The sequence below is a fragment of the Triplophysa rosa genome, linkage group LG20 (genome assembly GCF_024868665.1).
Source record: "Triplophysa rosa linkage group LG20, Trosa_1v2, whole genome shotgun sequence".
Classification (NCBI taxonomy): domain Eukaryota; kingdom Metazoa; phylum Chordata; class Actinopteri; order Cypriniformes; family Nemacheilidae; genus Triplophysa; species Triplophysa rosa.
In genome coordinates, this window is record NC_079909.1 from 10,388,306 (window position 1) to 10,414,319 (window position 26,014).

The window sequence follows — 26,014 nt, forward strand, 5'->3', positions numbered from 1 at the left end:
CCGTAATACCCGCGATACAACGACATCCCAAAACCTTACTGTTGTGCACGAGACTGCAATCTACTACACTACACCTACAAGTAGGCTCATATAATTATGGCAATACAAAAACGACAGTAAAATGTACACAAGCAATACTTTTCCATTTAAGCGACATAATATACATCATAGTCCGCAAAAAACAAATCGAGGTCAAAAAGTTAAATTTTATTTTCAAACCTGAAAATAAAAGACAGTCAAAAATCATTTACAAAATGATTAAAGTATTTTTAGTCACTATTAGACTGTTAACATTACATACTTGCGCATCTACATTTAGTGAAAATTTAAGGATGTAAATACATAATCTTAAGAATGATTTTGAGTTAGAAAAAGTTTATTTATTTTAATTCAATGCCCTTGATCATAATGCACCCCCAGAAGCTTCAGTGTGCAAGGTTTTCAGTACCCTTAAAAAACTCAAAACTTTAATTCAATTGCCCATTCAGTCAACAAATCTGTTTTGTAAATAGCTCATGTAAAATTACTGTTACGTGGAATTATTCACAAGGCACATAGTGGTTCTGTTTTAAATCTTTGCTTCTAAACAAGACAAATAATACATTTTTGGGAAGTAAAAAAGTATTTGAAAAATACATCAAGCGTTTAAATAGTTACAGAAAGTGCATCAAAAAAGTTATTGCATCCAGAATAGTAGATTCAAGTCTGGTTGTGCTTTACACTTTTAAAAATCAAATGTAAGGGAATATCTCAAAATCCCAGTTGAGTTAAACACAGGTTTTTGGTCTGGCCATTATCAGAGGACATGGAGCCATGCACAGGTTTGGTCAGTAGATTTGCACAGTTTTTAAAGAGGCATAACATGGTCATCTGAGGTTGTGCAAAATCCCACTTAGAAGTTTCTCTGGTCCCAGTGTTAAGACTCTCGCAGTGTAGTGGCATCACATTAGGTTTTGATCTTCCAGAGCTGTTAAAAACAAATAGACTTTGTTAATGCTCTTTGAGTCAACTGGTCAGTGGTACAAAATCACTGATGACTAAGAGCAATACTTTTCGACGTTCCCATTTTAGTGGAACAGTAAAACAGAAACAGGACACAGGTGTAACCACTGTACTCTAGTCATTATGCCTCACCCGGATGTTGAACCCCAGTAAATCGCTGACCGCAGCTGAAACTGCAGAGAGAATGACCACTCTTGTGATATTGTAGATGAGCGGGTTCACAGTCAGCCCGAGCAGACGAAACGGAGCGTCCAATTCCTACAAGCAGCAAATTAGCATATTTTAAGCATCTTTGAGCAACTTTTAATTTATGAAACAAAAAACAGTTTGTGTATTATTAGTACTATATGCATATTCAATTCAAATTTCTTACTTTCAATAACTTCGTGGCCAGTCTCAAAACATTGTTCACTATGTTCAGCTGATCCTTTTTGTTGGGTTTCTTCTCCATCTTTAAATACAAGTTTATCTTGAAAAATAAGCAACACAAAAACATCAGAAACAGAACAAACAATACAGACATTTATCTCCATCTGTGTGTGTAAATGGATCATGTGTTTCTGAACAATACAGTCTCTTTGTTCGCCGCTGGAGAGATGATCGCTCACCTGTTCAGTCAGGAGCACAGAAGCGTTACTGTACTTTCGGTTGGTCTCTGCCCCGAGAGTAGCCAGTCGGAGCAGGAAAACCACGAGAGCAGCACACCAGACCATCAGCTCCCAGTTGGTTTCTGAGTCCAGGAATGTGTGGTGACAGTGTAAAAGCTGCAACACAACATCTGTTAGCCTCACTGAATTTCAATTTTTGGGGAACTATCATTTTAAATCAAACTACTACAATGAACTACTAAGCTTTAAACAAATCCACGGACAAAAAAAAAGAGGACACAAGTCAAACATTGTGACAACTGACCTGGGCACAGATGATGAATGCAATGGACAAAGCCAGTAGAAAAACTGATGATACAATAACATCAACCGATCGCTGAGGTCCTCGCCTCTATTACAGAGAAGAAAGAAATGATTTAACTGGTATCAATACTACAAAATGTGTACTACATTTCTTTAAAAAGCACTACACAATCCTGGACAGCAAAAAAAAAAAACAGGGACAGTTAAAGCGGCCATTCCCCGTGATGCCAATTTTCAAACTTTAATTGGTGTGTAATGTTGCTGTTAGAGCATAAACAATATCTGCAAAATGATAAAGTTCAAAGTTCAATGCCAAGCGAGATATTGTCTTTAACAGAATTTGCTTTTCAAGGACTACAGAGAATGGCTGGAATCGGACTACAGCCCTATACTTCCCGGGTAATGATGTCACTATTCCGAGTTTTTGAAAAACCTCCGCCCAAGGAATACGCCAAAAAAGGGGCGAGGCCTTCCTTAGAGAAGAGGAAGAGCCGCTGGAGTAGTGTTTGGTTATCAGAGATTCTAAACATTTGACTGAGCTGCGGAATTGACACTTCGCTAAGCCCCGCCCTCCTTAGTTACTGTTGCTACGCCTGTCAACCTTTCACGCCTGGCAAGTGTATTACAGTATGTATGCACCGGTGTCAGACGTATGGAGTTTAAATAGACCCAAAACTCACGCGCATGGAATCCGCAAGCGCACGCGTGATGCAAACACGCATAATGATAACCACGTGCGGAAAGCTGCTCCGCGAGGGCGCATTTAAACTCCGCGAGCAAGCAGAACAGTATCCGCAAGCGGAAAAGAATCCTCGCGCGGGCGCATTTCTGCTCCGCGAGCAAAAACTCAGTCCGCGAGCAGAGGCTTTGACGAGCGCGCGCGCGATTCTCTCTATGCTCTTGCAACTGCTCAACACTTGCTCGCTCGTTGAGTTGACTTCTGAGACTTTGGAGGCGGGACAATGGCAGACTTCTCCGATCCTTTGATTGGTCACTTTTAACATGCACTCACCTACAGTCTCCGACATGTATCTTACCCATTGTACAGACGTCTGGCATAACACGATACTTTTTTCCGTTTTTAAACTTGGGTTACAGTGTTATGTATGCCCTTGGCTTTGGATCAACATATTTGGCATCTTGACAGGAAGTTAGAAATAAATTGTTTGGTATTTGTATTCATAATTGCTTTTGTATTGTTAATAATTTTCATGAAATTGTTATAAAATGAGAATTAATAAATGGCTACAACAGTATAACTCAAAGCACAAGTTATTATAAATTACAATATGATGTACTCTCTAAAATTTAATTTAAATAATTTATTTGTTTTGAAAATATTAAAACGGGCTATGCCAGTAAACAGATATTAGATAACTCAAATTTAATGACTACAGGAGACATTTAATTATATTATTATAGTATGTTTTAAATAGGTCATACATGACATGTAAGTTTAACTGCTATATTATATAGCATAATTTTTGTTGACAGATGTAAGAAATCAAAATGTCACTTGTTAAAATACTAACACATAGCGAAGGCAAGGTAATACACTAATCATTTGGTAGTAAGACATGTGTTAGACACTGTAGTTTACATAGTAAGACACTGAGTTTTTGCTCGCGGAGCAGAAATGCACCCGCGCGAGGATTCTTTTCCGCTTGCGGATACTGTTCTGCTCGCTCACGGAGTTTAAATGCGCCCTCGCGGAGCAGCTTTCCGCGCGTGGTTATCATTATGCGCTTTTGCATCGCGCGTATGCGCACGGATTCCATGCGCGTGAGTTTTGGGTCTATTTAAACTCCATACAGACGTTCCCAAGGAGATAATTAGTCATTTTGGCGAACATGTGAAATATCTGAGAGAGCAAGACAAAAGGGACTGCAGTGTGCATTCGAGGGATATATGCACAACATAATATGCACCGATTAGAAAATAATTTAATCAAAATTGAAGCTAAAGCCTATGAATGATAACATTCTCCCGCTTATATTTTTAGTAGCGCGCCAGGCTACTGCTCACACGTCGTGGGTCTAATCTACGCCTTGGACCTGGCAAGAGCCAGAGTGTCAGGATAGTTGGGGAGGAAGAACCCAAATGCAGGCAACAGCGGTGATGAAGGGGTTAACAAGAAATACTTTAATAAATAATAGAACAAAACAAAAACCCACGAGGGGGTAACGAAGACCAGACTAATATATATATATATATATATATATAAACTGATATCAAAAACTCTCCACGAGGGGAATACAAGACAACAGGACAAGGATAAACTAAAACTAACACGACACAACGTCTCACAAACAGGCAAGGTAATCCAAGGTAGAGGACATCAAACACAGCACATACATACACAACGTAATACACGAGCAACAAGACAATGAAACAAGAGGACTATTTAAGGGGAAGACAAATGAAGGATAACAACACAGGGCAGGTGAGGGTAATAAAACACGGCCGGGAAACAATACAGGAAACGAGAGGGGCGGGGCCAAAGACGAGACACGAGAAAACACATGAGATGTAAAACATACACAACTCATGGCTTTCTCACATAAAACCTAAGGGCTCTGTCCCGATCCTGCCACACGACTAGAAATTCATAAACAAGAAGGTAGGACCGTGACAGAGCCCCCCCCTTAATGAACACCCCCAGGTGTTCACCAAGGGGTCGACTGACAAGACATGACAGACTGGGACAAAGACAAAAACCAGACAAACTTGTCTAACCAGCAAACTTACCTAAACAGCGATAAAGGAAAACCAAGTTTCTGTCAAATTTTACTTCTAATAAACACATGCTGCTGTCAAAAGAACGAGCTCTTGGTCCGCGGATAAAGTGAATATCACTTTTAGCTTTCTCACCATAGAAGTCCATTATAAGAGAAAACAGCTTAACGTGGCTTAGACAAATTTCTGTCATTTTAGTTGTAATTAATACTTCAAAAGCCACCGTGCATTGTGTTTAAAAGTGTTGTAGTTTTCTCTTTATGCCCTGTCTGAAACCAATATTTAGAAATGAGGCTGAAAGGCAATAACGTTGCTAACTCCTGGCTTCAGTGTTGTTACATCGAGCTGAATAGCGTGTGGAGCAAACTAGAACAAAACAGCACAAATGTTTTTAAAAGCTCTGATAAAAAGGGACAGAAATATAAATGAGATGATGCAGTGCATTCTTGTGGCACGAATGCTCCCGTGGCTAATTGCATCAGTGGGCTAACTGGCGTTGCCGTTTATCAGCGGCCCAAGAGCTCGTTCTTTTGACAGCAGCAAGTTGACAGAAATGTGTTTTTCCTCGATCGCTGTTTAGGTACGTTAAGCTACGTTAAGCGTTTTTCACGTTAAGCGTTTTAGAATGTCCCACATTTAGTTGTGAATGAGGCCTTCCACACTGCTTGATCCACGTCCGACATTTCTCCCCTTGGGTTTTAGGTTTCGGGAAGGGAAAAAATTCCACCACCCCATCCAAACTTTTAGGATACTGGCTATCAGATTTACACAATCCATACGCATAACGCTTCGACATGTTTCCCTCGCTCGAAATCTTGACAGACCTCCCGCGCCTAGTTACGGTTGCTAAACAACGATTGGCCTGTGGCGGTTTTCGGGCGTGGCTTAGCGAAGGGTCAATTAATTACTTTCATCACAGTCCTAAAGCTGGTAATAAGAATTCAGCTACACACATTCTAAGATAACCAACGGTCAAATAACAGCTTCCATGACTTTAACATCGGCTGTGAAAGCTGTTCTGTGTAATATGCTGATATTGTGTGGGTGTGCGCGCACACCTCTAAAACACTTCTATGAAACGTCCTTTGAAGTGCAAATGTCTCCTAGTCAATCTGCTTGTTTTATTATCCAACTTAGGTCCAATATAAAAAGGCAAAATGCTTCTGTTATTAGTGTTAATTAATATAACCGGTCTGACCCAATCGGTCCGGTGTCGTTTCCCTCGCCATAGTAGGAAAAAAATCTCTAGAAAAGATTGACATTTGCACATGCACTAGCAGACCTCCGTTTCGATCCGCTTGTTTTTAACTGATGAAGTGAAGTTGACGCCATTGTTACTGTTTATTGCTAAAAGCCAAAGCTTATGAATACACGTGCACTGAGAGATGGACCGACCAATCACAACAGCCTGAGAAGCGGAAGCTCTCTGATATGGTATGGGTGGGACATCTTCTGACACACGCTTTAAGCGGGGAACCAATCACGACAGACCTGGTCAGCTTTACCAATCAGAGCGTTTCGGAAGGAGGGATTTTATATACACCGAGAGAAATCCAGTCGTTTTGTTAGAAGAGGGACAGCGTTGAACAATAGACTTGAAATATGTGAAATATAAAGCGTTTTTTGAAACTAGAAACACGAACACCCATTGCTAAACACCCAAAAAACATAATCAAAGCTTCAAAAACAGCAAAAAAATGGCTCCTTTAAGCAAACTGGTTAGACAAGTAAGATTTTTGCTTAAGACAGACGTTTTTGTTTTCACCACACTGATGTTTACCAAGAGATCAATGTTTAGATAAAAACACCTTCACTGTTGTAGGCAAGACACATGACCATGCTCTGGAAGATGCATCCATACCTTCAGGAATGACCGTAGTGAAAGCCACATCTTGATATTTTGTACTTTCTTCAGTCGAAAGTGAGGAATCTCAGATTTTTTTGCTTTACGTGCCGATGTGAGATGGCTGAAGAGCTTGGCAAAGAGAAGCCGCTGTGGATGACATCACACTTTTTAAGGGAAAAAGGCTATGTCTGGAGCTGTCTTCATATAGATGTTATGGCACTAAGCTCTCAACGTAAAAAAAATATAGTAAAAAAAAAATATGTTGCATAGTCAAATACAAACTTTCAAAAATTTGAGTTTGGAAATAAACAGAAAGTTTTAGTACTTTGAAAGTAACATTATGACATAATATGACTCAAATTTCCACTCATTTTGCTATTCTGCATATCAAAATAAAATAAACCATTTTTAACTAATAAGAAAAAAGCTTTTTAACTTGGTGTCTAAGACTTTTGGACCCCTTAAAATTTGGACAAACGTTCTCAGCCACTAAAATTCCCAATGAAATCTAAGCCAGAATAATTGTCATGACAACTAATCTCACCTGTTTATATGTCCTTTCTGCCACACACATCATAAAGAAGAAGAGTCCAGAAAGGACACCTCTCTCCACTGTGGTGATGATGAAGAATGCATATGATAAGGCACTACAGGGCCCGACGGCTACTGCTGGAAGATGCTCAAGAGAAACTGCACTGAAATTGGCAACGTTCAGTTTCTGTGCCAGTCTGAAGCAGTAAGGCAGTAGGGCCAGACAAGCAGTGACCACGCTGCCTAAAATCAGATATCCCATTCCTTGTTCCACCACCTTCACCTGGAAACACAAACTAAAGTCATTTGGAAATTTCTAACAGGCAAATACCAATGCAAAAGCCTAATTTCAAACAATGTTTTACATTGAGGATAACAAGTTTACATTTGAATAAAATTTGCATTTAGAAATGTTACTAACAGTTCTTTTCTCTTTCAAAGGCATTAAGCCACTAAGAGGCAGAGGGGTAAAGAAGGACTTTACTCTGGTGAGAATGATACCACTGATCTCCAGCACAGACATGTCTGCTTTCTTGCATTCTCCCTGCTCCCAGAAAATAGCACTGACGCGGTCTTTAGACGGATGACACGCCTGCAGCCATGAGAACTGGTGCTGGAAGGAAAAATTAAATTATTTGTTTTATTCAAACTGTGTCAGTTTTTATTATACATAATGGTTCAATATGTTTGTATATCACTATGACCACAATTCACCGCTCTAGTGCAAGGTTTCATATCCCTAGGTTGTTTTCATATGCCTTGGGTAAAACAGTGATGTTTCTCGAACCAGAGTTTACAAAGACAGCAACCTGCAGTGTGAAAAGCCTTCTAGCGTAATAAAAAGCCATCATATAGACGCCTTTTCTGTTAGTACACATTGTGACGCGGTTTTGTGGGCGGAGCTTAGGTGGAGGCAGTAAGATCCCCCTGACCACATTACTAATGCTAGGTAGCACGTTTTGTTTGCTTGCTTTTTGATAATGACTAGAAAAAAAGGATTAAATTTTAACATGTAAGGTCACTCACTGTCTAGGACCGTGATTGTTTTTGAAAAAGTTCACTTTAACGCAAGGAACCTGGCCGTCCTGTACGCGCTCACTCAATGGATCCAGGGACGAACTGACAGGATTACCTCCAGTTAAGTGGCCTGACATCTAACGTTACACCTACCAGACAGAGAAACCATGCGTGTATAGTAAAGATAAACTGAGAGCGTGTACATCTATAGATGTCTGCGTGTACAGCAAACGTTAGCAAATGCATTGACTTGAACACAAACCTGACACATAACACGAGCCTTCTCGCTGTTCCCTCCCCCTTTATACTAATGCACTTGTGACAACTAAAGAAGAGATGACAAACAGTTTCCTTTATGTTTAGTTTCTGGCCGATAGTTAACTGCTAGTTGTATAACTAACAAAGTTAGCTAACATACCCTATGCGTTTAAAAGTTAACGCTATGTGAAAAATAACCTTGTTCCCTAGTTTCTGATTTGGGCAAACGTGAGATACTTTTAGACACATACCCAAATCATAATCCACACCAATAAAAAGACGGTAGTTTTTTAAATCTCAAGGGTTATGAAGTGAAGCGCGAGCATTTTTGATGATCGTTTCTGTTCAGTCCGCACGTTTTATTGTTTAACTACAGTACAGCTGTCGTCAGTGTTTTTGTTTGGCAATGGCAGCAGGTATGTGTTAAAATCAAATTGGAGACTGTATTCTTTCGATGGTGGCACTCAACACAACAAGAAGATATTTTAAACTCCTTATGTAGCTGAATCTGTGCTGGTTTGTATTGACCGCCTCCAGTTTTCCCTTTGTTTTGCCTCCAGCTAATGCCGTGACGTAAGCGTGACGTCAGCTCAAAAGGGGTCTATACATATACAACCAACCTGCGGTAAGGCCTCGTCCTCCTCTTCACTACTGAGAGTTATGTTGGGCAGAGGAAGGGAGTGGCTAGGACTGTGAGGCTCCTCCTCCTCACTGTTGCTGCTTCCTGTGGAGGCGGAGTCAGGATCCTGTAGAAGCTCCTCCCATAACATGTCATCAGTATCAGAGGCTGGGTGTGAGCCCTCCGATGGCCGTAGATGCTCGACTTCACGTGGCAGCGCTGGGGTGTCTTTTGTCATGTCATTTTCCTGATAACACGATGGCCATGTTATTGTATATCTGTATATCATATCTTAACGTTCACCTAGACTTTTACACACCTGAGGCTGGGCTTGGGGTGTTTGGTGGTTCTTGGGGACACTGCGAAGTCTATTTCTCAGTGCTGGGGCGTATTTGGGAGGTGCTGATGAGAAAAGCCTGTCTCTGTGCAGATCTGCTTCATCTGCATCCTCGGCCTCACTGGAGAGGTCATCAGAAGCCCCATCACGAGGTCTTAAAGAGGTCTGCCAGGACCACAGAATCTCAGTCAACACATACATATGCAGCCATGGAAACAATTAAGAGACCATTCTAAATTTTAATTGATCACAAAAAAATGTTTGTTGAACTTTACCTAAATACATGTACAAATATTACCTTTGTATTGTTAAAAAGTGAATTTGAACTTGTTTTCTTTGCAGTGTTTGAGGTCGGAAAAATTACAGAGCTGCTTACTGCTCTGTATCTTATTTTGACTTGTTTCTCTAGTTTTCATTTCCTGCAAATAAATGCGAACAGAAACCATATTTTTTTTTGAAAATTGGTAGAAAAACTGTTAGTAGTATATACAGAATTAAACGACAATGATCATTTTACCTAAACGCATACCTATAAAACTGAAATGATTTTAAAATGGTCTCTTAATTTTCTCCTTGGCTGTACATTGTATATATAACACTGTACATTGTGCTTCAGGTTATGCAGTTTTGAAGTGTTTTACCAGTTTCTTCTCAGATTTGTAGACCCGATGGTTGTCTTCAAGCAGCCAGGGTTTGACTTCTACTATCCCCCCCGCTTTGCTCCCCTCATCCTCTGATCTTTTTGATTTTCTGCCCTTTCTCTGCCTACAAAAACAAACCAACACGAATAACATACAACATACCTACTTCAAGGTGTGTAAATATAAAATACAATAAATAAGCAGTATGATTTGAAAGGCTCTCCTATATTGTGAATACAGTCAATTCTAAAGGGCATTGTTGCTTTAATTAAATAGTCACTATGTAATGACATTTCAGTACATAATAAAATATTCATCAAAACTTCCCACTGAAAGAAGATATAATAACTGACATAACCGAACGTTGCTATGGAACAGAAATAAGGAAGTGCTACAGGTTCTGCACACTGATCTGATGAACAGGTGTTTTGTGTCATAGCTGTTACTCTATTGTAGATTCCAGCATCAGGAACATTTTATTAACCGGCATTTTATTAGTCTAGCATGCAGTATATAAACTATTTGTTTGATCATAGGCAATATAATGAGTCATATATTATATTATAGGTAATGTCATACAGTATTCTCAAACTGGGGGCCCCCGAGATGTATCCAGGGGGCCACAGATTTTGTGGCATTTTATGAAATATAGAAATTGATCATAGATTTTATGCAATCAAACATCAGAAAAATAAGACCACCAGACAAAAGAACTGATGTTTCAGCATTGTATAATATATATGTTTTTGTTTAAATAAAAATGTTAAATTTAAGATTATAAGTCTTTATTTGGGGAGCCGCAAAGCGAAGCACTCTACACAAAGAGGGCCTTACAACGAAAAAGTTTGAGAACCACTGATGTAATACATGCATTTTGGTTGAAGCCTTCAGTACAGCTTGTTGACAGAAGTGTTATCACAAGGCTGATACTACTAAACCTATCAGACCTATCAGAACAAAAGATGCATTAGTCATTTAATGAAGGAAAACATTCGGTTCCCTATGGTTTTGTGATAAATTTGTTCCACACTTTTACAACCACAGCAAAAGTTTAACCTTTTCCAGCGGACGGGGCTGGCTACCCGGCTGGAGACAGGACTGTTGTCTGGACTTCTGGAGGATTGTGTGGACACGATTTGGCAATGCACTGTCCCCAACAAAAGCATGAGACACAATGGACCGACCACCTCACTGGCACAGGCTGCTGGTACCTCAAAATACAACACAGCTCCTGCCACTGGAATAAACACCAGTAAATTACAACTTCACACAGAGAACTTAGTTCACCTCTTAACTCAGCACAAAATAACGATGTATCTCATTTATCTTTCAACACTATCTTAAAGATTTAAAGAATGACCAGCGAAACACTTGAATGTTCTGTTTTTTATGAGACTTGTGTTGCTCAAATGCATGAAGCAGACATACCTTGAAGAAAGTACAGGACCAAGATACAGGTGGAGATACATTTTGATGTAACTTGGATCCACCACTGAAAGAAGAAAGGAAAGAAGAGGACCCTGACCAAGCCTTTACGGGTAAGAGCGGTCCAAGGGCTCTCCGGTTTGGCCTTGCTAAACGTGGAACCTGCAAGTGTCACAATAATAAAACTTGGCTGACGATTGTCTAATAAATAATTATGATATGGCTATTATACTGTATGTTTGCATGAGGGTTTTGACAATTATTACAATTAAATGTTATACAACTTGTCATATTTTGTTGTTTGCTTCAATGCTTGACACGAATTGTGATTGTTTAATTTGTCCTTTGTATATTGCTGCTCGTAGTATCAACTCTACTCAACCCCTTTAAATATTTTTTTCAATGCAAAAATACACTTTTAAGAAATGTGAAATTTCTGCAAATACACAATCACTTTAAAAGTCCTGAGAAGTCCAAAAACTAAACTGAGATGTGAGAATGGTGTCATCTCTACTGTAAATGCAGAGAAGTTTGGAATTACAAAAATACAAGCTGAAGACACTACAGACCACCCATTTATGACTACTAAAGGCCCTCAATATCTAAACCATTTGCGGTTTGGTCAAATAACTGTGATCAGACAATTATTAAAAAAATGTGTAAGGGCATTTCAGGACGCTTTAATGCTACAATAAACACTACATATGCATTGTGCAATTTCTGCTTATCTTGAAAACAAGCTATTTCAGTGTTTCTCAACTGCAGGGTTGTGATGCACGGATTAACCACAAAAAACCTGGCAGCGCCTTAAATAAATAATATTAACTTTAAATATAAATAATATAGTCACACTGAGAAAAATGAATACATCCAATGCAGACACTGCAGATCACCCTTGTGTCTACTAAAGTTGCACGATATCCAAAACATTTGCAGTTAGTTCAAATAACTGAGAACATGTGATTCAGAACAAATGCATTTCATGCAAGGCATTTCCAGAAGTTTCATTGCTACAATCTGCACTACATGCGCATTGTGCAATTTCTGCTCATCTGAAAACAATCTACATTATTTTAGTGTTTCTCAACTGGGGGATTTTGACGCAAAGTTTAGCAAAAAAAGATTTAAAAAAAAAGAATAAAAAAATTGTAATACTAAGTAATAAAAAGTCACATTAAGCAAAATGAAGCCACAAACAAAACGTTCCTATTGATCTCTGAAGTGTCAAACTTCCTATTCAGTCTACAACATTTTAATAACTTTGGACATGGCTAGGGCGTTTTTGTTCAACTTTCTATGAACGGTTTTGCTATTGTGTTGGGTCATTGCTAGACGTCTATGTAAACAAAACCAGTTGATAAAGCACCGGCTTATAGGATGTGAAAACTCATATTACAGGTTATGTTTCAATGGTAACTCACCTCTTACTAGGTCAACATCAATAAGGTCTGGCTTGATATGGCCAGTCTTTTTGGGCTTGTGACCAATGCCCTGTGCATAAAGAAGTAAAGATCACAATCTGCAAACATTTTTACAAACAAACAAAAAAATCTATATGTTAACATTACCTTGAGCTCAGTTTGCTCTAGTGATTTTTCCCAAATCTGCTGATCATAGGCTCCAATCTTTTGACAAAAAAATAAACATAATCAGACAATCCTTTTAATATGATTCTTTAAATAAAACTTTATTGAACAAATGCTCACCTTTTTTTGATACCACGCTATCCCAGCCATTTTTTAAATGCATTAGGTCAAACCATCGCACACAGTAGATTTTCTCAGTCACTGGATATTTTAATCTTCAATAAAGTGAGACATAAAAGTTTTCTCGTCAACCCTCAGTTGAACATAAAACATAGGAAGCGATTCATCCAATGAAAATAAATGAGAGAGGCTGTGTTCCCAACCCTATTGAGCTGCCTAACTGCCTAACAAATTCCGATTTAGCGTGACACCCAAAACTGCTGACTAGATAGGGGGCGACAGAGGTTTTGAGCCACACCCATCGAGATTATCATGACATTTCACAATACAGTAGCCCAAGTGCGTAAAGTAATTTCGGTTAACATTTTTGTTTGCATGAGAACTACAGTTTTAAGTCCAAGTCAAAATTACCCAAACTGACTTTTCGCCCTTAGCAATAAAAATAATCAGTTTTAAACTTACCCCTAGAGAAAAGAAAACTGGCTGCGATTCCTCAGGTCTGCGTGTCGCGTCTTGTCAACATTTGTAGACGTTTAACTTGTATAAAGTAGTCGCAACAAACCTCGCCCCCTAACGTTACACCAAAACTATCTGACGCTACATCGTAAACATCTTATCAAAATGCAAAAAACAGTTGTCTACACATTTGAACTAACTACAATGACTGACAACAACCCAAACATTAATTCGTTTAAACATGATCGACTACCAAAATGATCCTGCGTAGGTAGAGAGAACTGATTGATAAAGTTCACACTCTCATCTGCGCCTGCTGGCAGAAACAATGTATACGTGCAACCAGCGACAATAATCCACACACCAAATGGCGGAAGTACATGATCAATCTACAAAATAAAATAATTTATAACATAATTAAATTACAATTAAATACAATACAGCAATAAAAAGTTAAACATGACATTAACAAAAACGTATATATTATTTATAAACGTATTTTCATACAAAGTAATTATTTGTTATACAAAATACATTTCATAATAAAAATTTAATGGAATGTGACATACAATCAACATTTGGTTTAAAGAAATGTACGCAATGAAGCCTGAAGGTTTATAGTTCCCATTGTTTGCATTTTTTCCCCTGCTGTTTGTGATCCCGGTAAACCCAGTGTGGGGACCAAATGTTCCCAAAAAAGATGAGGACATTTTTGTTCCCTTTTCCGTGAAGAAAACAGCTTATAAATCAAACTAAATCATGCTTATTTGAAAATGTAAAAATGCAGAAAGGTTTGGGGATAAAATAAACAATTTGTACAGTATAAACATATTATGTCTATGGAAAGACCACATAAAACATGGACAGTTTGTGTGTGATTTCTTGACAGTTTTAGCCTTTGATCCTCTGCAGAGTTCCGCACTTGGCCAGGGCCAAGAAAAGCTGAAGACATCTGTTAGATGTCCCTAAAGTAGTTATGCTGAATTTGACTAGAGCAAAATAGCCTTTTCTGAAGGGAGAGCTGCAGAAATGTGTACATACACTAAAACCAATAAAATATAATTCTAAAAACCAAAAATGACTGTGATTGTCCACCTTGAGAAAAGTAAGAAGTGCAGCATGATAATGCTGTCTGTGTCACTTCATCAGCAATTTGGACAATAGTTTACACGTTTAAATATTAAACACTTGATTATTTATTTATTTTAAAAACACAGTCAATAGTGTTCAATTAGAGAAAGATGTGGATTCTGCCGTGGTTAGAAAAATAACTTGTACAGGCAATGTCAGATCTACACCACCAGATGTCAGCATTTTAATAAAGTTCATATTTTTTGCTTTAGTCCAAAGAGCATTGAATAGATTATTACAATGGACAAAATAATACAAACAGGAGATTCCTCCCAAATTACATGGTGTATATTTTAATCCATTTTTTATTTAATCCATTTATGTATTTATTTCGTGCTTTCAATCTCTAATCTCAAATTTATTTATTCCAGTGCTTCTAAACTACGAAACACTTTGTCTTTCTTTGTAAATCTGACAATAAGCAGAAAACGTAAAAAGAAAAGTTATTTAAACTGAGCTTCTGAAACTTTTGTAAATCTGGGCATTGTGTTTCCTTTTTTCCATGTAATTAGTACAAGGGAGGAAAATCTCTATATTAAATATGATTCAATTCATGTTTTCCCTTCTCTTACTTGCTGTATTCGCATGTAATTGTTTGACCCTGATGTCATCATCTATTGTTTAGGATTTTATTATGGGATTTTGATATAAATATACATGCAGTTACACACCCACACTCTTTTGGATTTGTTATGGCACCATCTTTGAACAATGCTTTCAACAGTTTTACAGGCACATGTAATGAAGGACATGCAGAATAATCACAGTAATAAGCACAAGCATTATTACTTTGACATCATAATGTCACCATATGAACAAAAAGAGTTACATGAAGCAAATCAGACTGTGATAATTTTCAGACAATGATTAATCTGTATCGCATTTAAAAGATAAGACAGCATTTAATGATAAACTAAAATTACAATATATAAAATAAATAACATTGATATAATAAATAGAATAGAATTTGTCATATAATATACTGTATGTGACCTGACACATTATTGTTAATATCTACCACTGATGGTTTCTCGCCTTCAATACACCTATAGATCACCTCTTCCGATTTCCATAAGTAATCTTCCAATCCTCTGTGGACACATACACCAGTCTGTGTGTACTTAGGATTTCATTTTATGAGGTTTCTCTCTGATTTCCCTCGACTCAGTAGGAGGTTCCTATTGACTGGGATTTTATGAAATGTCTTGGTCAATTCTTTTGTCCACTAACATTATGGGCCAGAGGAACATCTGTCCTGTCATGCCATACTTAATAAGACTCATGTGCAATGCAGATACCTCTACAGTTGTGACGAACATCTAGTCAGTGCTTTTAGACCCCAACATGAATAGATGTTTTATTATTCATGACATGGTGAAGTAAGTGGTGGGAACTTTCAAACTTAAGCTCTCTACATGCTTTTTGTACATTAACTAAACATGACTCTTAGTTGTGGGTCGACCACAGGTCTGGTCAACTCATTAGTAAGTTGTAGGCTACATAAACACCTAAACTTTCTTTTTTCTCATTCCAAACCAAAAAACATAAACTGCAGCCAAATTATATAGTGGCTAGGGCCATAGGGTACATTTTTAGATGAATGTAAGAGAATTAATCATATTATGTGTTTACCAGCTGTGAAAAATTTGACAAGGTGACTATGGGCCTTTGACATCCCAGCGGGCATTTTTTTGGAGAGAATTTCACCCTCCTAATCTCTATCAGGGTATTTTCTATCTTCTGCTTGGACACAGTTGATGTGCCTCAGACACGCACGAACGCAACAGTGAGAATATTCACCCACTCTTATTTGCTCTCTCTCTCTCTCTCTCTCTCTCTTTCACACACACACGCACGCACGCACGCACGCACGCACGCACGCACACACACACACACACACACACACAAACACATGATACAGCTCAGAGGAGGAGAGTTTTGTGCTGACACACTCTGAACCTCACGCTTTACTAGCTGCTCACTGACATGGATCATTTTATTTCTGGAGTTATATAAAAGCCTGGAATGTCTGTGCATGTGTATGCACAATTTCTTAAAACATTACTCCAGATTAAGAAACTCCCTTAGCTACCCCTTAATGGGATAGCTTACCCAAAAAAAAAAAAAACTGTCATTATTTATTCACCCTCATGTCACTCATAAACTTCATGTGACTCTTTCTTCTGTGAAACCCAAAAGAAGATATTTTTAAGAAATGTCTCAGTAGTTTTATGTCCATACAATGGAACTCAATGGGGGTCAATGTTGTTTGGTTGCCAGTGTTCCTTAAAATATCTTCTTTTGTGTTTTGCAGACGACAGAAAGTCATACAGGGGCCTGTTTCAATAAGGAGGTTCAACCAACACCGAGTTAAAATGTGAACTCTGAGTTGATTTACTCAGAGAATCGCAACTCTGAGTTTTCGGTTTCAGAACAGGTGATTTCAATTAGTTCAATCCACTCTGAGTAATTTCACTCTAGGTTACGCGTGTGCACCATTGATTTAAAAAGCCATCATCAATTGAGCGAAGATAGCACGATTCACCATGGCAACAGCACCAAAAAAAGCAACATGGCGGCAGAAAGCACATGAGAGTGAGGCACACTTTCCGCTCGATTTACTGATGTCCTGAAAATGACTTAAGTTTAAATTAATAAATTGATACCAATAAACAAATAAATTAATCATTAAATGAATGAAACAACAGAAATAATAAAAAAAACGTATGTTCTCACTCGCCATGAGTGCTCTAGTTACGCAAGTAAGACGTCATGGTGTATAGGACACCTGTAGGGCGTCAGACTCTCGTGCAAAGTTAGACTGATCGCCGGTTCGAATCCTGCTCTGAACAGATTTCACTTGGAATGGCTGCATGTCAAATTTACTTGTTTATTACCTTTATCGCTTAATTTCTGCATGTATGTCTGTATTTATTCATTTCTTTATTCATGCACTTTATTTATGTGTAAGGATGGATGAGATATATTTTGATACATCTAATTCACTGTAAAGAAAAACGGTACAGTTTTAATAAAAATGCACAGGGAAATGACAAAATTCCACTCGGTGCTCTCCTGAAATCAAAGTACATTCCAATGAATTAATGCAGCCTCTTCATGAATCCTCTATAAAAGCACATATGACATATAGTATAAGTCACTGAGATGGTCTCTGTGTAATCAAAATGTGTGCCATGAATGACTGTATTAATGAATGAATGGATGAGTTACACCACTTGCGCTTTAAAAGGGGGAGGAGATCGAAATAAATTCTGGGTTTACCAAAGAAAACCTGCTCCCGACCAGGTTAGGTTCACAGAGTAAGTTACTATGGTTACTGACTCTGAGTATAAGATACCTCTCCTTTAGAAACGGGCTTGAGTTACCCTGCTTTCTCAGGTTTGACATATCTCACATTCTGAAATGGAAAACCCTGAGTTTCCCTCATTTCAGGGTTAATTTACTCAGAGTTTTCACTAAACCTCCTTTCTGAAACGGGCCCCTGGTCTGGAATGACATGAGGATGAGTAAATGATGACAGAATTGTCATTTTTGAGTGAACTATCCCTTTAAAGGGAACCCGGTGTATAGAGAGATGTACAGCTTAATGCGTTGTAATAGCCTAACACTACTAGCATTTGTGGTTAGAAACATATCAAATATTTTCAGTTCTTAAATAACCCTAAATGTAATACTCATTTTAACCTAAGGAGGCCGCCATGTTCTTTTTCGATGACGTAAACTGGTTGCACGCACAGCTAGGCAGCCAAACTAAACACTGACACACTAATCAGTTCTTCAGTAAATATAAGGTTCTGTAGGATAATATATATATATATATATATGCTGTGAACATATGTGTAACAATGTTCACAGCAATGAAGAAGGAGGAGGGAACCGGCAAACGTTGAACAACAAAACTTTAATAAAATAAACAAACAACAAAACGAAAGTAAAATGCCGGCAGCTCCCTCACGGTCGACTGCCGGTCACACATAATAAAAAATAACGTAAAGTCCAGGCCTGGTTCTCTCTCGTCCTTTACTGTTGTCGCTCCTCCTTTTATATAACGCTAAAGCAAGAAAGAAAGAAAATAAAGACGCTATTTGGTGTATTTTCCTACATTTTAATATTGTTTGTCAGAAACAACACAAACATGCATATTAATCACCAAAATCATTTCGAATTTATCATATATACGATGTTTTAGCCATTATACAATGCATTTTATCCAGATTTCGACTTTTTGTTGTTGATTTATCAACATCAGTAGCCTAACGTTATTGTCTCCCTCGGTCATTAGCTGACGGGGGCTAATATTCACGTGTGCTCTAATACAGAATAAATAACCAAACCGCAAGCATTATTATTGTGTTTATCAGTATATTCTCATAATGTATAAAGTATACGATTATGGTGGATGCTGATGTCTTAAATAGTCTTAAATGTCTCAAAGGCAGTAGTTTAAAGCTATGATTTAATGCACGCTCACCTTGAACAGACGTCTAACACTGAACGCGTTCTTTTATGGCTGGCAGGCTGGCTTGTGTCAAGAGGACATACCGCCACCTACTGTCCCTGTGTGTTTGTATATCTGATCTTATGTTTTACGTGTCATATTTTACTGTTATATATGGAAAACGTGTGTGCTTCGCTGTTGCGAAAGAGAACAGGTTTAGGTCGCAACCATGTGTCACGGATTCTGACGCAAAAAAATGGCAGCCTCCAAGTAAAAATATTTTTTCAAAGTTTATGAATACTGTGACAGTTACACTGTTTTTTTATTTCACAATTAGTCAATGCCATTGTTCATATATTAAGCCATACATCGCTCTATACCCAGGGATCCTTTTAACCCTGGACACAGTCATGAGATTAAAGTCAATGTGAAATTCACTCTTATTATCCTTGATATCTCTGAATTAAACAGGATATTGATTTTGCATACTGCATTGAACTTTGCATATTGTAACACTATATGATAAACGAATAAGGCCTGAGGTGCAGAGCAAATGTTATAAGAAAGACTAAAGCAGAGAGAAAGAAAAAGTGAGAAACTGTACAGCAGCAATAACACCGACAAACTTTCTTATTCTGCATGCTCTTCTAAACCTATATTGAAAACATACTGTTTTGAATAAATGTCTGCCTCTGGCCCTGCTCTCTTCTTTAAAGCTGCTTGACTAAAACTTAATACATTTCAAATTGACCCATAGTAACAATTATACCGCCCCTCTATCTTTGCATATGCCCTGTGCGACAAGTCCTCACACTTCCTATTTCCATCTGGATTCCAGCCAAGGCTGCACTGAGCACAGCACATATAAACGTAAAGACTTTCAGTCACACAGAGCCTCAAAGTGCATTGGAACACATGCAATAGACATTAGCATAAATTAGAGAGCTAGCATTAAATAGCTAATCCTTTATTCTGAATTAGCGCTTATAATGGCTCTGTCTCTCTTGTACGGGAAGACCTCATAAATGTGGGCCAGCAATTAGAAGTTATCTTTAAAAGTTACAGAAAAAAGTTTCAAGCTTATTCTCTTGGTGCAGTCTGGACCTTTAATTGGTTATGAACAGAGCACCTCTCTTTTTCTGTTCTTTCCCTTTTTGTTGAAGGTTTCTAGGTAGTCTCTTTTGTGTTTTTAATAATGTTTTTCTTTTTACATTAGAAAAAAAGGAGAAATTTGAAGCAAAATCAAAGCTGAAAACGGTGTCTATTGATTTACTACTCAAAATACAAAAAAGCTCCAAGAGTCAACACATGACCAGCATCCCCTTTCTATGGCAAACATATTTTCTCTTATTTATTGTTTGTTTGGTAAGATTTCTTTAAAGTGCTGGAATGCTAAACCCAGTCTAAAGAGCCAGTGTAAATATTTTTACTTTCATGTTTTAAAAAAGCAGTTTTTTCACAGTGCCATAGAGTCGATGCAATCCATTCGTTGACGTTTTGTTTCTTCAAATGTCATGAAGAATATCATCATTTCAAATGATACAAACCAGATCAATGTGGGCATGATTGCATGATTTTCCATCCCAGGTTTTTATCCACAAACGTGTTTTGTTATAGACATTCTTGCATCAGAGTAATCTATATACTGTATATGCATAGAAGAACCACCTGTAAACTCTCTTCCATACCTTGAAGATGGCATATTGTGTCTAATTTGTAGGCTTGTCAAGTCTGTGTGCTTACTGTAATTCACTCACCTATCCACATTTTCACCTCAGAAAGGGATAAAAAAAACCTAGTGTAAGTTGATCATGTTATCATTGAAACGGATGACAGCAGAATAAAGCTCATCCTTTCCTTTCACATCACCTTCAAAGCATTCCGACCATCTCAGGGGAAGCAGACGTCGGAACCACATAAACAGATAGCGTGGTGTGTTTTGGAGCTTTTCCAGGTGCTTTTTGGTCAGCATATATGGACATAAACTCGGACACACACACATGGGCACACCACATGCGTGCACTGTAAAACTTTGCTGTAGTTTTGCAGCAGGTTTGCCAGTAACTTACTGTAGATTTACTTACTTTCCTGTTAGTACTGTTTTCAATTTGAGTTCAACTTTACTTTAACCAAAATTAAAACACTTTTTGAGATTCAAAATGAGCAAGAAGAGACTAATCTGCAAAAATGGCATTTTTCCTATTTTGTCTTCTAGTAAAAATATTTAAAATTTCTTAAATTACGATACATTTACATAACAAGAAAAGTGACCTAAAATATTTAGTCTTGTTTCATGAAAGAAAATATAAGAAATAGGTAATTTTATGTTTAAAACAAAATTATAAATGAAATCTGCAATAAGTTTTACAGTGTAAGTGAGCAATGACGGGCTCTCATATGAGGCTGTAGTTTACTGAACTTGAATGAGAAGTCCCACAAAATAAGTAGTAAGAAAAACAACATAAAAATGAAATAATGAGTAAATAAATACTTTAATAATACCACATTATCAAAGAAATTGGTCAATAAAGAATAATCTGTGCATACACACAATCAAGGTCACCAAGTTTACAGCTATGCCCTCAAATTTCCTCTTCAGACAATAGTGTCAAGCACGGAAAAGGACAGAAGCTAATTTAGAAAGGAACAAAAGCTTTTCATTTGTCTTGTTTGCTGGGTGTATCAAGACTTCAATTCCCATGCATGTTAGAGTGATCGTTTATTTACAATACCATGCAAATCACTATGAAGTGGCCATATGGATTTAATAGAGAAGTTTTTCATCTCTTTTCATGTAGTTGCCAATGGCTTTTAACAGAGATTTATACAATAATACATTTCAAAGACGTATTTCAAACAAACCAAAAACTATAACATCAAACTTCACTTTTTCAAAAAAGCGAAAACTTTTCATCCACACACTACAAACAATTCTAGAGCTAAATGTGCTTTAAATAAGATCCTATCCTAAACATAATATGTTTTACTGGATTGTATGGTACTTTTCAGCAAATGGATAGCACTCAGAGTGCATTCGTGATAAAATATAAACAGTATAGCTGCTACATAGCAAGAGCATATAGAATCAGTTGGTCAGTAATCTAGTCAGCTGGTTGCATTTAGAAAGTTACCGTTATGCAGCAGAAAGATAGTCTGACGTTTATTTGAGGGCTCTAAAATATTGCAAGAATGTGGTCCCCCTGTCTTTACGGTCAAAAGCTTTCTTTGTGTGTAGAAAATATACTTTTTTCATTCCCTGTATTAAGTTTTATCACAGATGCGAAATCTATGTTTCTCTTAGTCTTCACATTTTGAGTTCAGGCTCTACAAAGTTATTCGCAATACTTGGGTGGTGTAAAACCACACATAAAATTCTATTGTCACTATCATTGTATGTCCAAATTCGCTATTTTTCAGAAAATGTAAAGAATACTGTACTTTTTAAATGATTACATACTGAGTTGTCAAAGTTGACAAGCACTTTATTGGTTAGATATTTGCAAAACCCATTTATAAACATTAAGGGTGACTAATAATAATGATTCATGGCAAATATCACTGAATATGAAGATACAAGGTTTCAGAAGGACAGCAGCAATACAAATTTGTGTTGAAAGAAATTGTTTTAATTATTTATTTTCTGAAACTAAAATAACTTTCATAAGTACTAACATCTGCTACAGCCAGACATATGTTTCCAAAACTGACAAAAAACTATTTGCATACTTTATTTATTTATTCATAGGGACTAATGAATAAGTATAACCACAGAAAGTAATGCAAAAGCGAGTTGTTAAATATATTTTTACAACTTGTTATGATGAGTATGCTGTTAATATTGTATGTCACATCAACTTTGTGACTAAAGTTAATCATGTCATTTATCATGTCTCAAAGCGATTTTCTGTGATTGCTGAATTCTGATTTGACATATAGCGCTCTATTAAAATGCAATGAGATTGTGTTGTTAACCTAATATTGCATGTCAATCATTTCCACATTTCCACAAGACTTTTCAGAAAGAGAGTTTTGATGACAGAACACACAACATTCCAGTATGTTTATCATGTGTTCTCAGAAGATGAGAGGAAGATGGGGGATGGGGGAGACAAATAGAGACAGTTTGCCCTCTACAACAGGGTCTGCTGGAGGGAAGGAATGGAAGGCAGATGGATTCAAGTAAAAAAAGAGAAACGGGTCAGAGTCACTGTGCATCAGCCGCTCGGACAGAAATGACGTGTTCTGGCAGGAGGTTGGTGGTGGAAGGGCAGCAGTCAGAAGGCCCCACCCACATCAGTTTGGATTTGACTGGCAAAATCTGAGGGAAGTGAACATGTTTCAAATTATGATCATTCGGCTTAGGACACTTTTAAAATCAATGTTGCCAAGTTGCTTAACACCGCCAAAATAACACTTTTTACATTTCTGACTAATGGTCTGTTAACCATGATATAATGTCGTGTTTTAGTTTAGACTGGGGCTATAAAATAAAAAAGCATTGCATTATAAAACTGTCTACCAGGTATGTAGACCAAGTTCACTTGTCATGGTGCCATACCTCACCACCTATCTTACGAAGTGAGACTACACACACTGCATTTAAAACACTATTAAACATGCTGTTGGCATGCAAGTGATTTGAGGTTTGGGTCTCAGCTGGAACAGCCCAGCAACATCAACATCAAGAGGGACATCACACTCTTACCACTCCAAATATGCCCAAGATTATTTCATGAATAAAATTGGGTTAGACGTGTTACATCATCATATAAAGATCACAGATGTAGCAGGCCGGCATGGCGTGAACACAGTGTGCGTCTGATCGCTCAGCTGGTGATTGAAGAAGTTGCACAGTTTAGGCTTAAAAGCACTCTGTTTCCTGTCCCATCCAGGCCAATGGTTGGCATCTCCAGGGATAGGGAGTACTTTGAATGTTATTTTTAGGAGCGGAGCGCTCATTTGCTTTTCCCAAGGTGAACAGCGAAGCCCATCTGATCCCAAAGACGGCCCTTCACGTGTCCGACTTCAACACACTGTAAAACACATGCAGAAGCGAGCTGACATAAGTGGAGATTATGAACGTATTGAGAGTATTTAAAAAGTGACTTTTACTACTGTAGAACAATGTGACGATGACATTATTATACATCATGGTTATGACCCTGGCCATGTCAATGATTTCGATGATCAGTAATAATAATGTAGAATACTGTAGAATAATAAATAGATTTTGCTGAAACTTTGTAATCCGGGTTTTTGCAAGAAACTGAATTATGTCGTGTTAGAGGGAAATCAAATACGGAAAACAAACAGGGCAGGTTAAACCTGATTGACAAGGATACATAAAGGATTAACCCCCACACAACAAATTTAGACTAAAAAAATCAACACTCCAGACAAACAGATAAAACTGGTAGTGCAAGAGTGTGACGTGCACAGTCCATTGTTTTGTAACAGCATATAATTACATACATAAAAAGGATTGGAAACGTTTCCAAAATGTATTTTCATGATTTATAGCAAGGGCCCAGGACAGAGAGCCTGGGAATGTTTTCAATTAATCTTACTACAATTAGCCAGTATTGTATGCTGATTAAAGCCTCGAATAAATGTCCAGGTGTTGCCATTACTTATTTATTTATTTCAGCTTTTGAAAGATTTATAACGTGAGAAACATATAATCCAGAGTTTTAAGGGGTTCCAGAGATCCCCTTACTTTGGAAAATGTTTCTGCCTTTTTTATGGGCGGGCTTTAGGACCTTGTGCCAGGCCCGGTCAGGATTTCCCTCCGAGTCCGAAAGGAAGTAGGGCGCATGCGCGTAAATTACAAACGCTCCATTCCCAGCCGCGAGCAGGCAGAACAGGATGAAATGTATCAAAACAGACGTCAACGCTGTACCTGTTTAAAGGAGCCGTGATCCAGGAGGAAACACCCACCATTACAGCCTGCCGAGGGAAATCGGACTTGGAAGTGCTTTATTAAACTGTTTTAAAACATCTTAAAACTTAAAAGAAGTGTAGATAAAACATTTATGAAATTAAGACACGCGCAGATGAAATCGACCAACAGGATTAAAGAGCCAAGATGTTAAGAAGATGAGGAAAACAATACAGGCGAATTAGAGAAAGAGTCGGAATATGAGTTTCATTTAACGGACAGCCGGACTATGGCTTAATTTCGTTATTTCTTTCGTTTTATTGAGCGGTGAAGCCGCATTCATGTTCGAGGGGGCGGAAAAGAAACTTTACCGCGTCTCCGTGGGATATTTTATTTTATGAAACAAACTCATTTCGTCATCTGTCAGCGGAGCGACCTGTTTCTGGACGGATTTTATTGATTCATCATGTCCAAAGTGGTACAAAAAAAAAATCACTGGACCACTAAAGTTAACGAGTGCACGGTATCTAAGGACGCCCGTGGCGATCTTAACGTGCAGTTGCTCGGCGGAGCTGAGAACGGGGAGTTCGCGTATGTCGGGCGCGTTAACGACAATGGCGTGGTGTACCGAAACGGGAAACTGTCAGAGGGGGATTTACTGCTGGAAGTGGAGACGCTCTCCGTCTCAGGATTACCTTTGTATGATGTGTTGACCGTGATCAAAAACTGCAAAGGACCCATACGATTAAAAGCTGTGAGGCAAGGTAAGACGAGTTTGGGTTGTTTCATTCACAGTACATATCACATTGGGCGTCCTCCTCATGCGTTGTGAAAAAATTCTGCACCAGGTTAAGTGAACTTCACAAACACAGACCCTCTGTGGAAAGTTGTAAAAACATTTACACCAGCCAGGAATCATAGCAGGTACTAGCTGTCTTTATAATTCTGCCCACTGGTCATTTATCTGACTTAAATCCTTTATGAGAAGTTGATGAGTGAGCCATTATTCTCAGGTAAAGGCACCACAGACAGCCCATTGTGCTAAATCTCTGCTGACTCCC

At 38.0% G+C, this 26,014-nt stretch overlaps 2 protein-coding genes across 11 annotated transcripts in view; one reads left to right on the forward strand and one right to left on the reverse strand.

The window, feature by feature from the left end:
* Positions 1-186: 186 nt before the first annotated feature.
* On the reverse strand, positions 187-13,832 carry phtf1 (putative homeodomain transcription factor 1). Of its 3 annotated transcripts, none has more exons than XM_057361614.1 (17): positions 13,739-13,832; positions 13,030-13,124; positions 12,892-12,948; positions 12,745-12,814; positions 11,327-11,485; positions 10,955-11,135; positions 9,899-10,022; positions 9,240-9,422; positions 8,922-9,167; positions 7,448-7,639; positions 7,040-7,309; positions 6,511-6,642; positions 1,915-2,001; positions 1,611-1,766; positions 1,376-1,471; positions 1,135-1,260; positions 187-967 (listed from the first exon to the last, which is right to left on the reverse strand). In XM_057361614.1, exons 2-17 carry the CDS (start codon positions 13,057-13,059, stop codon positions 947-949), a joined length of 2,130 nt encoding a protein of 709 aa, XP_057217597.1. In that variant the 5' UTR covers positions 13,060-13,124; positions 13,739-13,832; the 3' UTR covers positions 187-946. The 3 variants fall into 3 exon arrangements, with proteins under 3 accessions (XP_057217597.1, XP_057217598.1, XP_057217596.1); XM_057361615.1 differs by having other exon boundaries at positions 7,511-7,639; positions 13,492-13,825; XM_057361613.1 differs by having other exon boundaries at positions 13,492-13,825.
* An 11,097-nt stretch (positions 13,833-24,929) lies between these two features.
* Positions 24,930-26,014, forward strand: part of magi1b (membrane associated guanylate kinase, WW and PDZ domain containing 1b) — a 123,052-nt gene continuing 121,967 nt past the window's right edge. For 3 of the 8 annotated variants that reach the window (XM_057362178.1, XM_057362176.1, XM_057362175.1), the window contains exon 1: positions 24,931-25,717. In XM_057362178.1, coding sequence (XP_057218161.1) covers positions 25,420-25,717 — 298 coding nt within the window. In that variant the 5' untranslated portion in view covers positions 24,931-25,419. Of the gene's footprint in view, positions 25,718-26,014 lie in introns of all 8 variants that reach the window. The other 5 variants (XM_057362174.1, XM_057362179.1, XM_057362177.1 and 2 more) reach the window with 2 other exon arrangements.